The sequence below is a fragment of the Martes martes genome (genome assembly GCF_963455335.1).
Source record: "Martes martes genome assembly, chromosome: 11".
NCBI classification, from domain to species: Eukaryota; Metazoa; Chordata; class Mammalia; order Carnivora; family Mustelidae; genus Martes; species Martes martes.
The window spans coordinates 29562126-29577036 of record NC_137899.1 but is presented as its reverse complement, the minus strand read 5'-3'; the positions used below and the strand labels follow the sequence as shown (position 1 = coordinate 29577036).

The 14911-nt window shown below is 40.9% G+C and overlaps 1 protein-coding gene across 1 annotated transcript in view; it reads left to right on the top strand.

Moving 5' to 3' along the window:
- Window positions 1-14911, top strand: part of PCLO (piccolo presynaptic cytomatrix protein) — a 397938-nt gene that overhangs the window by 206391 nt on the left and 176636 nt on the right. The window contains exons 5-6 of the mRNA XM_080818063.1: window positions 82-5161; window positions 5527-7538. Of these exons, the coding sequence (XP_080674189.1) occupies window positions 82-5161; window positions 5527-7538 (7092 nt within the window). The remainder of the gene's footprint in view (window positions 1-81; window positions 5162-5526; window positions 7539-14911) is intronic.

The window sequence follows — 14911 nt, the reverse complement described above, 5'->3', positions numbered from 1 at the left end:
GTAGTTATTTGAGAGTAATAGAGAGGCCATGTTACCAGTTTAATCATGTTAAGTTTTCCTGTATCTTTTCCTCCCTGCTAGGAAAAGGAAGATGACAAATCAGACACCTCAAGTTCTCAGCAACCAAAAAGCCCACAAGGTCTGAGTGACACAGGATATTCTTCTGATGGGATATCAAGTTCACTTGGTGAAATTCCAAGTCTTATTCCAAGTGATGAAAAAGATTTGCTCAAGGGACTCAAAAAGGACTCTTTTTCACAAGAAAGCAGCCCTTCCAGCCCCTCAGATTTGGCTAAGTTAGAAAGTACGGTCCTATCCATTTTGGAAGCTCAGGCAAGTACACTTGTTGAAGAAAAAACAGAAAAGAAAACCCAACCTCCTGAGGTTACTTCTGAGCCTCCTAAGGACCAACCAAAAACTCAGAGTTTATCTGAAACCCTAGAAACCACAGTTGCAGAAGAGGAGCTCACGAAGAGTCAAGAAGAAAAAGACATGTTAAAAAAAGATAGCCAACAAGATGGTCCTTCCAGAAAGGACCATGAAGAGAAGTCTGAGTTTGTTGATGACACAGCTACCAGAAGACAGTCTTATGATTCAGTCGAAGACAGTAGCGAAAGTGAGAACTCACCTCTTCCACAAAGAAAACGGAGAACTAGCGTCGGTTCATCGAGCAGTGATGAGTATAAACAGGAAGACAGTCAAGGATCTGGTGAAGAGGAGGACTTTATTCGAAAGCAGATCATAGAAATGAGTGCCGACGAAGATGCTTCAGGTTCTGAAGATGATGAGTTCATTAGGAGCCAACTCAAAGAGATAAGTAGCAGCCTTGAGAGCCAGAAGAAGGAAGAAACAAAAGGGAAAGGGAAAGTGACACCAGGGAAACACAGGCGACTAACTCGGAAAAGCAGTACAAGCTTTGATGATGATGCAGGGAGACGCCATTCGTGGCATGATGAAGATGATGAGACATTCGATGAAAGTCCTGAGCTTAAGTACAGAGAGACTAAAAGTCAGGAGAGTGAAGAGCTTGTAATTGCTGGAGGAGGAGGGCTACGTCGATTCAAAACAATTGAACTTAACAGCACAATGGCAGATAAATACTCTGCAGAGTCCTCACAGAAAAAAACAACTTTGTATTTTGACGAGGAGCCAGAATTAGAAATGGAAAGCCTGACGGACTCTCCAGAAGATAGGTCAAGGGGGGAAGGATCTTCTAGTCTTCATGCTTCCAGCTTCACCCCTGGCACATCCCCTACGTCAGTGTCGTCACTGGATGAAGACAGTGACAGTAGCCCAAGTCACAAAAAGGGAGAGAGCAAACAACAACGTAAAGCTCGGCACAGGTCACACGGTCCTCTTTTACCTACTATTGAAGATTCTTCAGAGGAAGAAGAATTGAGAGAGGAAGAAGAATTATTAAAGGAGCAAGAAAAGCAGCGGGAATTGGAGCAGCAGCAAAGAAAGACTTCTAGTAAGAAATCAAAGAAAGATAAAGATGAACTTCGAGCACAGAGAAGGAGGGAAAGACCAAAGACACCACCCAGTAATCTCTCTCCCATTGAAGATGCATCTCCAACGGAAGAGTTACGTCAGGCTGCAGAAATGGAGGAACTCCATCGATCTTCTTGTTCTGAATACTCACCTAGCATAGAGTCAGACCCAGAAGGTTTTGAAATAAGCCCAGAAAAAATAATAGAAGTGCAAAAAGTTTATAAATTGCCCACAGCTGTGTCTTTGTTCTCTCCAACAGATGAGCAGTCTATTATGCAGAAAGAAGGTGGCCAAAAGGCATTAAAAAGTGCCGAGGAGATATATGAAGAAATGATGCATAAAACCCACAAATATAAAGCTTTTCCAGCTGCAACTGAACGAGATGAAATATTTGAAAAAGAGCCCTTGTATGGTGGGATGTTAATAGAGGATTATATTTATGAATCTCTAGTAGAGGACACATACAATGGTTCGGTAGATGGCAGTCTGCTAACAAGGCAAGAAGATGAAAATGGATTTATGCAGCCGAGAGGGAAAGATCAAAAAATAAGAATTCCAGAACAGATTTATGAAGATCCTATGCAAAAAATAACAGACCTCCAGAAAGAGTTTTATGAGTTAGAAAGCCTACGTTCTGTTGTGCCTCAAGAAGACATCGTTTCAAGCTCTTTTATCATCCCGGAAAGCCATGAGATAGTGGATCTGGGTAGTATGGTAACTTCTACCAGTGAAGAAAAAAAATTATTAGATGCTGATGCTGCCTATGAAGAACTCATGAAGAGGCAACAGATGCAGTTAACACCTGGATCTAGTCCAACCCAGCCCCCCATCACGGACGATATGACTGAGTCTACCATGGACTTTGACAGGGTGCCCGATGCATCTTTGACATCAAGTGTTCTCTCAGGAGCATCTCTTACAGATTCGACCAGCAGTGCAACGCTCTCTATCCCAGATGTCAAAATAACCCAACATTTTTCAACAGAAGAAATTGAGGATGAATATGTAACTGATTATACAAGGGAAATTCAAGAGATAATTGCCCACGAATCACTGATTTTGACCTACTCTGAGCCTTCAGAAAGTGCTACATCTGTCCCACCCTCTGACACACCCTCTCTCACGTCATCTGTTTCTTCAGTTTGTACCACAGATAGCTCCTCACCCATTACTACGTTGGATAGCATAACCACGGTTTATACAGAGCCCGTGGACATAGTAACTAAACTGGAAGATTCTGAGATTTCTTCATCAACATATTTCCCAGGCAGCATCATAGACTATCCAGAAGAAATAAGTATAACTTTAGATCAGACTGCCATACCAGATGGAAGAACTAGTGCTGATCATGTTGTGATTTCCTTATCTGATATGGAACCTCCTATCATAGAATCTGTGGGAACTGTACCTGAGGGGCTCATTGCTGACACTGTTTCCACTGACTCATCTACATCTGAAAAAGACCCAGTGAAGAAAGACAAGAGGGACACTGGGAATGGAATTATTCTCGAGGTTTTAGAAGCTTACAGAGATAAAAGGGAAAAGTCTGAGGTTGAACTAACAAAAATGGGCTTATCTGAAACTGTGTTTGATCACCCTCCTTCTGCTGGTGCCGTGGAGGAGCAGGTTCTAGCAACATGCTTTCTGTCTGGACAGGTCTTTGATCAAGCAAAACCTGCATCTCCATTACCATCTGGCAGTCCTTCTGTTACATCTCTTCCAACTAAAACTCATCCATTCTTTAGAAGTTCTTCTTTGGATGCATCAGCCCAACCTCCTCCCCCACCTCCTCCTCCCCCTCCCCCACCTCCTCCTCCTCCTCCCCCTCCTCCTCCACCTCTTCCTCCACCAACCTCACCTAAACCACCTGTTCATCCTAAAAAAAAGCTAACAGTTACGGGTCCAGTGACTCTAACTCCTATGGCTACACCTCTAGTTGATGCTGTTACTACAGTAGAGGCCACGGCTCTTCCAAGAAGTAGTGGCTTACCTGTAACAAAAATATGTACCACTGCACCTCCTCCTGTTCCTCCTAAACCATCTTCCATCCCATCTGGACTTGTATTTACACACAGACCTGAGCCAAGTAAACCTCCAATTGCCCCGAAACCAGCAGTTCCTCAGCCTCCAGTAACTACGCAAAAATCAGCAGATACACACCCCAAACCGACAGGTCTATCTTTAACTTCAAATATGACACTAAATTTAGTGACTTCAGCAGATTATAAATTACCTTCCCCTACTTCCCCACTTTCTCCTCACTCTAACAAATCCTCCCCAAGATATTCCAAATCCCTCATGGAAACCTACGTGGTTATCACGTTGCCGTCTGAACCTGGGACTCCAACAGATTCTTCAGCTAGTCAAGCAATTACCAGTTGGCCCCTGGGATCACCCCCCAAAGACCTGATTTCCATCGAACCAGTGTTTTCTGTAGTTCCTCCTTTAACAACTGCAGGAATGCCAAGTTCTTCAGAACAGAGCTTGTACATCTCTGGAACTCTGGAGACATTTTCTGCCCTCCCTGTCACAGCACTCTCTTCATTTCAAGCAGCCCCAACCTCAGGAACACAGTTTTTCACAACTGAAGTTTCTAAGGCTGAGGTTTCAGCAGCCAGAAGTGCAGTCCCTAGTGTTGGTCTCAGCAGTGTCACTATCTCAGTTCCTCCAGAGCCTCTTGCTCTAGATAACCTACATTTAGAGAAGCGTCAGCATAAGGAAAATGGAAAGGTGCAGCTTGTTGGGGATGCCATTGATTTGCGTACAGTACCAAAAGTGGAAGTGAAAGCGACTGAAAAGTGTATGGATCTTTCTGCTTCCACCATGGATATGAAAAGGCAGATCACTGCCAGTGATGTTTATGGCAGACAGATGAGTGCTGTCCAACCCTCTATTATAAATCTCAGTGCTACTCCATCAGTAGTAAGGCCGATGGCCGTGGTCACTGAGACAGTGACTGTTGCCACATGCACCACTAGTTCAAGTTACACCACGGGCGCAGAAAGCCTAATGGGCACAGCACATGCAACAACAGCACCACTCCAGCTTACTACGTCAAAGCATGCTGAGCCCCCCTACAGGATACCAAGTGGCCAGGCCTTCCCTGCAGTTAGGGAGGATGCACCCATAAACTTATCCTTGGGTACCTCAGCACACCCGGTGACATCGGCTATTACAAAACCTGTGACTGTGCCTCCTGTTGGTGTCACAAATGGATGGACTGATGGCATCACATCCCAGGGGATCACTGATGGGGAAGTAGTAGACCTCAGTACAACGAAGTCTCACAGAACTGTTGTAACGATGGATGAATCCACCTCCGGTGCAGTGACCAAAATAATAGAAGATGACGAAAAGCCTGTTGACCTGACTGCAGGGAGAAGAGCTGTATGTTGCGACATGGTTTATAAGTTACCCTTTGGAAGGAGCTGCACAGCACAGCAGCCTCCAACTACTCTTCCTGAGGATCGTTTTGGTTATAGGGATGACCACTATCAATATGATCGATCAGGGCCATATGGATATAGGGGGATTGGGGGAATGAAACCTTCCATGTCTGACACGAATTTAGCAGAAGCCGGACATTTTTTCTATAAAAGTAAAAATGCTTTCGATTATTCTGGAGGAACTGATGCAGCAGTAGATCTAACTTCAGGGAGAATTACTACAGGTCAGTATGATGTGGCAGCAGACCTTTCCTTGAAGTGTCATTATGGTGTCCCTCATCTCATTTCAGGATGAAAAATGCAGTCCCTTTTCTGATTTTGTTACTTTTTCTCTTTCTTTGGATGTTTTGGCAACACATTTCGGAGTACACGTGCGCTTTTGTTCTTTCATTTTTTTAATTTGTTCTGCCCAAAGTCACCCGCATGTGCCTGCATGTTCAACTTCGCTTTGATTCCACATCTAATTAGGTTAACCTGTGGATTTGCATGCAGCCCCATTCATTATGTTCATCAAGATTGAGAGGGCTTTCAAACCCAAAAGGCATCACTCATTCTGAGAACTGGACTATAACTCTACCCTGTATTTCAGGTGAGGTAATGGATTACTCAAGCAAGACCACAGGTCCATATCCCGAAACACGGCAAGTCATTTCAGAAGTTGGGATTAGTACCCCACAGTATTCCACAGCCAGAATGACTCCACCTCCAGGATCCCAGTATGGTGTGGGGAGCGTTTTGAGGTCATCTAATGGTGTTGTCTATTCTTCGGTAGCCACTCCAATTCCCTCCACATTTGCTATCACCACACAACCTGGCTCCATTTTCAGCACCACGGTGAGGGATTTGTCTGTCGTGCACACAGCTGATGCAGTGACGCCATTATCCGCCCTGCACCAGAGCCAGCCAATGCCTAGATCATATTTCCTAACAACAGGTGCATCTGAAACAGACATTGCGGCAACCGGTATTGATATCAATGCCAGTTTGCAAACTCTTACAATGGAAACGCTTGCTGCTGAGACAATAGACTCAGTGCCCACTTTAACCACAGCCTCGGAAGTGTTTTCTGAAGTGGTGGGAGATGAAAGCGCTATTTTAATCGTCCCTGAAGAAGATAAACAACAGCAGCAGCTTGACTTGGAGCGTGAGCTCTTGGAACTGGAGAAAATTAAGCAGCAACGTTTTGCTGAGGAACTGGAGTGGGAACGTCAGGAAATTCAGAGGTTCCGGGAACAAGAAAAGATCATGGTTCAAAAAAAGCTGGAGGAGCTGCAGTCTATGAAGCAGCACCTTCTCTACCAGCAGGAAGAAGAGCGGCAGGCCCAGTTCATGATGAGGCAGGAGACGCTAGCTCAGCAGCAGTTACAGCTGGAGCAGATCCAGCAGCTGCAGCAACAGCTTCACCAGCAGCTGGAAGAGCAGAAGATTCGCCAGATCTACCAGTATAACTACGACCCTTCTGGAACTGCTTCTCCACAAACCACGACGGAGCAGGCAGTTTTGGAAGGTCAGTATGCCGCCCCAGAAGGCAGTCCATTTTGGGCCACTGAGGATGCAACCACCACCGCGTCCGCCGTCGTGGCCATTGAAATACCGCAGAGCCAAGGGTGGTACACGGTTCAGTCTGACGGTGTTACTCAGTACATTGCCCCACCTGGCATCCTGAGTACTGTCTCAGAGATACCTCTGACGGACGTGGTGGTAAAAGATGAGAAACCGCCCAAAAAGAGAAGCTCTGCAGCCAAAGTCCGTGGCCAGTATGACGAGGTGGGGGACTCTGACGATCCCCGCTGCTTTAAAAAGATCGTGGACAGCGGCGTGCAGACTGACGACGAGGACGCCGCGGATCGGAGTTACGTGAGTAGGAGGAGGAGAACCAAGAAGAGTGTCGATACGAGCGTCCAGACCGACGATGAAGATCAGGACGAGTGGGATGTGCCTACCAGAGCAAGGAGGAAAGCTCGCGTCGGCAAGTACGGTGACAGCACCGCAGAGGCCGACAAGACCAAACCCCTGGTCTCCAAAGTCTCCAGTATAGCAGTTCAAACAGTAGCAGAGATATCTGTGCAGACTGAACCCGTTGGAACCATAAGAACACCGTCAATACGGGCGCGCGTGGATGCCAAGGTAGAAATAATTAAACACATTTCAGCACCTGAAAAGACTTACAAAGGGGGCAGTTTAGGATGTCAAACAGAAGCAGAATCAGACACACAGAGTCCTCCATATCTGAGTGCCACATCTCCACCCAAAGACAAGAAACGCCCAACACCTTTAGAGATTGGTTACTCATCTCACCTTCGGGCAGATTCCACATTACAGCTGGCTCCTTCCCCACCCAAATCTCCAAAAGTCCTTTATTCACCCATCTCACCACTTTCACCAGGCAAAGCCTTAGAATCAGCCTTTGTACCTTATGAAAAACCCCTCCCTGATGATATAAGTCCACAGAAAGTACTGCATCCAGATATGGCTAAAGTGCCCCCCGCAAGTCCTAAGACAGCCAAGATGATGCAGCGGTCCATGTCTGACCCCAAGCCTCTGAGTCCAACAGCAGATGAAAGTTCCAGGGCTCCTTTTCAGTATACCGAGGGCTACACGGTAAGAGTGATTCTTTTCAGTTAGAAGAAAATAGATGAGTTGATGTTAACCATGTGTTTGCAGACTTGAGAAGGCAGTGAGGCTCCCGGTATCTCCGAAACCTAGTATTACAACTTCTGTTGCATTAGAAATGTGGGAACAATTAGAAAAAGTATACATCCAGTTAGAAATACCAAAAAAAAGAAAAAAGAAAGAAAGAAAAGAGAAAAGCAAGCAAGCAAACAACATCTTAGGTGAGGCAAAATGAGAAAGAAGTATATTCCTTTATGATTTAATGAGATTGAAAGTTTGCTTCTAATCTTGAAATCTCCCAAGTGTCGGTTGTAGACTCTGCTTTCAGCAAGTATGATTAATATTCATATTCAGGTATGATGGAATAAATACTGAACATAAACAGAGAAGGCAAAGGATGGCCCTAAATTTAGACCCATAGGTACTGGAAATTGTTAGTGGGGGGTTCCTTGGAGATCATCCAAGCAGTTTTGTCTTCCTCAGGCCAGAATATTTTCATAAAAGGGCTTAGAACATTTATTTCTCAAAAGGGAGCATTTCTAGGGCTGGCAAATGAAAATGTAATTTAATTGCATAGTTCATCCATGCTTGTTTAGTTTCTGCCAACTTTCTTAATCTAACCGCAGGTAAGCCTTAGTCTCAGCGCTTGCAAAGGCAAAAAGAGTTTTTATGTTTCTTTGAATAATAGCGATTAATTATTTAAAAAATGCATAGGCATGCTTAAAAGGAGAAAGAACATATATAGATATTTCGGACACATTTGTGAAGATCTCTCTAGCTGAGCTAATCCGAAATGTTCATAATCAGGTATAGAAATACATATATCCTACTTTAAAAATCTAATATATAACAGTAGGCTGTTGATAAATATGATGGTTCAATTTAATATAAGATGTTCAAAGTAAAAGTTCTCTTTAATTTACTGGTTTGTGAATTCTAGGTCTTCAAACCCTGAAGCTTCTAAATAGGTTTTTCTGAGACATTTGCTATATTTCCACTGGCCTGTGTGTATTAAACAGTGGCTGTGGGCTGAAAAGTATGCCATTAAATATGACTACAGGCCTATTTATAGGTATATAGACAACTTGATGGGCATATTTTAAAAACTACAAATTGATGTCTATTTTCTAGTTTCATGATGACATTTTGTTATTACGTATTTTCTCAAACACCATGTCCTAAAAGTAAAATTGTCTTCACGTGGTGGACAGAGGTCATAACTGTTAAGTCAGGAAACCACTGGTGCATTGAGATTTCATTCAATTTACAGAGCATTATTTTTTCTATGGCTTTGTTTCTAGAATTAAATCTGTTGTGAGAAGCAACTCAGCTCTATGTGTAGGTATTTATTTTTTATAGCTGTGGCATATAAATTCACCTGAAGAGTTGCTTGGAAAATGTGGTTTTTGATAGGACTTTAAAGTAATATTTACGGTTTGTGTCCTTAGAAAGAACAGGCATTTCCAGTTGATGTATTGATCATTTACTTAATATATGTACCTTAATTCATATGAACTAGGTTAAAGAAGAGGTTGAAGTTGTCAGTATTTTCTTTCACACTATTCACTTCAGATTTGGAAGTGTGAAATGAAAGATACAACGACTTATGTGGGTTCTATTACAGGTAATGATACTGATTAACCATCTAATCACAAAAAAAGTTGGGTAGAATTACTCAATTTCTGAGCCTGAAAAATCCTAGGTGGATTGAGCCTTGAAGCACAATTCAGTAGCTCCTTTTTAAAATTGGTCCAGCTCAGTGCTTTAATATGGAAGAATTGTATACCATCTCAAAGATACTGTTTTATTTCATGAAAAAAGTAGACTATTTTTATATACAGGCAATGTTTTTGGCACTTCAGATACTTTGATTCTAATATGTGAATTTTATAATTGGTTCCTTTACCCATTTCTAGACATGCTTTGAGTCTGTTTTAAAAACTAAATTCCTTCACTGTAAGGGTTGGTTGTACTGAAAAGAATAATCTTCTAAGACATATTCATAGTGATACGGGTTTAAGAAGTTTATCTCAGTAGTTTATATACTGTTAATTTTCTCAGACTAGTGAAGTTGAAAAGAATCACACCGTTCAGTAGCCATTGAGACAACAGAGCATAAAATAGGATATTGTAAGATAGTGTAAAAGAGAAGTTCTGTCCTATATGGGATTCTGTGGTGAGATCTCCTTTTTTTGGAAGTGTCAGGAAATGTTTTGAAGAGCAGGTTCTGAAACAGGAGGGTAACATCTCTGTGGGACCATGAAGACAAAAAAGGAGGTCCCCCTAAATAGAGGAAACATAATATACAAAGGTTCAGACTAATGAACAGATGGAAAACAAAGGGGAGGAAGAAGTTTACCATAAATGAAACTGGATAAGTAGTAAAGAACATGTCACAGGGCATCTCTTTGCTGAGTTGCAGTTTGGATTTCCTTCCCATGGCCATCAAAGGCACCATCTTTTTCTTTCCTTTACGTGGTTTGCTAGCCCCTGGACTCCCCCAACTTGTGCTTTCTTGACTGTCATTTCTCTAAACTGCACCTAAGGTGATTTTCTAAAATGTATGCCAGATTATATCACACACCCCACGGCTTAAACTCTCCAGCAGTCCTCATCAAATTTGGAATATCTCAGAAATTTCTTAACAGGGATCCATGCGATCTCTTTTCTACCTGCCTCATAACTTCACTGTTCACTCACCACGTTTAGCCCCTCCTCTCGCTCTGCTCCAGCCACTGACCTTGCCATTTGCTGGATGTGCCAACCTCATTCCCATCCCAGCCCTGTGTTGGGATCTCTCTCTCTCTCTCTTCTCAAATCTTTGCCTGGCTTATTCCCCTATACAGGTTTCTTCTTAAGTTTTACTACCACAGAGAGGCTTCCCTTACCTCATTCTCTAAATAAATCTTCCTGGAACACCTGAACGGGTCAGTCGGTTAAATGCAGGATTCTTGATTTCGGCTCAGTCATGATCTCAGAGTCCTGAGATCGAGCCCCGCATCAGGCTTCATGCTGAGTGTGGAGCCTGCTTGGGATTCTCTCTCTCTCCCTTTCCCTCTGCCTCCCTACCCTGCATGTGCTCTCTCTCTCTCTCTAAAAATGATAATAATAATAACCATAATAATAATAAAGCACTGTGTTGTACTTTTTGTTTCTTTACAGGCAAATGTGGACTGTTTTTTGGTTGGTTGGTTTGATTTTGGTCCTCTTTCTATATTCACTATTTTGTCTCACTATCTCAGAAACTTCTTGGAGCACTTTAATTATTACAGAATTCTTCCTTATGGGTCAAATCTTCCATCCTGGAGCTTCAGAACATTTATCTTAATGTTGCAATTTAGAACATTGGAGATGTAAATTTTATTCTGTTGCTCCCCCGTAGGAATTCAACTAGGTGGCATGAGATCCTTTAATTCACTTATGGTTTTTCCATCATGGAACTTGGGTCACATCTTTGACACAGGAATTCTAAGGCAGAAACATGGTTAGTGTTTAGTTAGTGCTTCACTGGCACTTTGAGTTCATGCTAAGCCCTAGGATGTCTTATCTACTGAATTAATTAAAATTAGCACTAATTAATGTTAAGAATCACAAAATAATGTGCACAATGTACATAACTGAAGCAGGGAATTATCTGAGATAATTTTATGCAGTTATGTAATGTTCTCCAGTGTCTGTAAGAGTGAACTCTGTCCCTTTTGTAGACCCCGTCATTCTGGCATCAAAGTCATAGCCTCAAAGCCAAAATCTATTTTCTGATAACATTTATGTAACCAGGGCACCAGTTGGCTAAGCATCTGCCTTCAGCTCAGGTCATGATCCCGGAGTCCTGGGATCAAACCCCACATTGGGCTCTTTGCTCAGCAGGGAGTCTGCTTCTCCTTCTGCTCCTCACCTCACTCGTGCTCTCTCTCTCTCTCCAACACACACTCTCTCTCTGTTTCAAGTAAATAAATCAAATCTTAAAAAAAGATTATGTAACCAAACAGTTTTGTCTTGTAGCCTACTTCCTTTGACAAATATAAAGTTTTAACTCTAAGTAAAGATGGAAGAAAATTCCTTCCTTTTTCCTTAAGTCCTTCAGTTTGTGCCCCAGGAAAATTCTCAAGAGATATAATAGAAACAAAGGCAACATGTATTCCTTCCCATGAGGTTAAGCTCACTACCCAGATGTGACTTGATAATCATGTATTTTCATCATGGTTGAGAAAGAACACAGGAAGCAGTATGCTGTCTAATGAAAGGTAGTATGTACACAATGATTTTCTCACTTTCATTAGTGAGACACTTCTTCAACTAGAATGCTTAATGGAAGCCAAATAATTAAAAATAGGTAGAAAGTGGTATAGGATGATCCAATAACTGTCAGTAATGACTAAATGAGATAACCTTTACCACCTTCCCATCACTAAGTCTGGCAACTGTAGATCCTAGTCACATTGATGCCATCTCCCTAGGCTGGCATTTGACAACATCTGTATGTCCTCAGCACGGATTTACCAACTGTCAGTGAAGAGTTTTACTTTATGAGTTGGTGCGAATAATTCTCAAATCTCCTAGTAACTGCGTAGCTTTCGTATTTTGTGGAATATATAATGTCTCTTCTCTAGAAATATCAGAGTCCTGTTCTCTATATGTCCATTTTAAATTTACTTCTCTGGGTAAATAAACCAGAGCCCCAAAACATGCTCCGCATGCCCTTTATCTTTCTTCTATACAGTGAGATTGATTTACATCATTGCTTCACATGATGAATAACTTCAGCAAGGAAAGTTAATATAACATAGTCTCTACAAAATCAAGGAAGAAAGTGACATCATCCACTGGGAGAAATACATTGTAAATTCAAAGAATCAGTTTGGTGCTAGAAGGGGTCTAATTCACTCAGATTTCTTGATCTTAAAAAATAGCATTTTTGAGTGATTTCTTTAAAAAAAGACATGTATTTCAGAAATAGCACAGTTTGCCAGTGATGATACATACCACTCTCTGCACTGAAATAAGCTACATTTCAAATGATATCACCTCTGTGTGCCTTAAAAATCCTAGGCTGAGTGTTAAAGCTGTTTTTTCTTACCCTTAAACTTATTGAACAAGTGTAGAGCTTTTTGAATAATAAGGAAAACTCCCTACTAAAATCTTTTTATTCTAGACTTTAAGCCAGGATCCTATTGCAAAGCAGATGGTAATTCATGAGCTGATTTTTACAAGAATATGTTTTGCTTCACTGATTGCTGTTTTGATAGCTATTTTTAAGATTTTTGGAACCCTTTAATATGTATTTCTGAAAGTAATTTCCATAACCTAAAGTAAAAATTTTTATTTCTGTCAATTTTATTTCTGTCAGAATATACAGAATTAAGAAATAATGACTGTGATGGCCAAGTATGATTTAAAAATTAATAATTAATAGGGGTTGCTTTTTATTACTTTTTGAAAAACAAGGTAAATCAGTCTGTTAAAACTGACTTTAATGAAATTACCTGTTTTATAATGGTGGTATTTATGTGTGTCACTAAAGATTAGTCAGGTATTAAAGATTGGCTTTATAAATCGTAATTATTCATTCTATAGCTCTTTTTTCATTACTAATGTATTTTTCTCATGATACTTCTTTATGATTAAAATCTTGCACTTGAAAATGTAGCTGTTTTAAAATTGAAATAGGAAGTATTATTTAAAGGTGTTATCTAAAATAAATGACAGTAAAATAATTTATGGGAGTTAATTGTTAGCGTATAAAAATAAAATTAATGTGTGTACATATACATATTACATATACACATTATATATCACAGATTACATTTTATTTCTATATTTTATGTGTATATATATATATACACGCATACACATAAATGTCAGTGAGTGAAAACCAGAAAGTTTTTAAGTTAATCTCATCAATTTAGTGTTAAGTAGTTAAAATTGCTGTAGTCCATATGTAAGGATTGATTTGAAAACAAAGCTATTTAGACTGATGGAAAAAAAAATCAGATCATTTATAGTATCCTTAAACAGATGTCTACATTTCAAAATAGGCAAATGAATGTAATTACAAGAAACACTTAAAATGTGCCACTTAAATATCTGGACATGCCAGTTTAACACAGGGGAGTTATGTATTAATAGAGCATTGATTATTGTTGATCCAGTTTAAAAGCATAGAGCATTATTTAACATTAATTAGCTTCTTAAGTATATTACTGTAGTATTAGTTTCTGATCAATTCACTACACTCTCTTTTGGACAGTTGTGCAATTTGTAACTGACTCCGTAATGCAGCTGCATACATATTCTGCCAAATACATCCCTTCCTAACATACACACAAGCACTTTCGTGTATTTGTAGGAATTTCTAAAAATTACTGATGATTTACGATTGTCTAATCTGCATTAATTTTGGAAAAAATTAGGAAACAACTAAAATAGCTATAATACAAAAATTTGGAAATTTGATTTTTTTTTAAGATTTTTATTAATTTATTTGACAGAGAGAGACACAGTGAGAGAGGGAACACAAGCAGGGGGAGTGGGAGAGGGAGAAGCAGGCTTCCCACGGAGCAGGGAGCCTGATGCGGGACTCGATCCTAGGACACTGGGATCATGACCTGAGCCGAAGGCAGATGCTTAGCACCTGAGCCACACAGGCGCCCCTGGAAATTTGATTTTATACTTTGAGGTATAAGGTATATAGAGGCATCACAATGTATCCTAGTAGTTGCGTGACATTTGTCATCATCATATTCAACATCAGAACACAGAAATCCCTCCTTATCCATGGTTTTGCTTTCAATGGCTTCAGTTTCAATAGTCAACCACAGTCTGGAAGCAGATGATCCTCCTTCTGAAGTATTGTCAGAAGGTCAATAGCAGGCTAATGCTCTGTCATTCACCTCACTTTATCCCATCATATAGGCATTTTGTCATCTGGCATCATCACAAGAAGGATGAGTAGAGTACAGTAAGATATTTTGAGAGAGAGGGAAAAAGAGACCACATTCACATAACTTTTATTTTCTTAAGATTTTATTTATTTGACAGACAGAGATCACAAGTAGGCAGAGAGGCAGGCAGAGAGAAGGGGGAAGCAGGCTCCCCACTGAGCAGAGAGCCCGATGCAGGGCTCGATCCCAGGACCCTGAGATAGTGACCTGAGCCGAAGGTGGAGGCTTAACCCACTGAGCCACCCAGGCGCCCCTCACATAACTTTTATTATAGTAATTGTTGTAATTGTTCTCTTTTATTACTGTCATTAATCCCTGACTTTAACTTACAAATTAAATTTTGTCACAGATATGTAGCTAGAGGAAAGAACGGTTTATAGTGTTTGGTACTCTCCATGGTTTCAGTTGTCCACTGAGGGT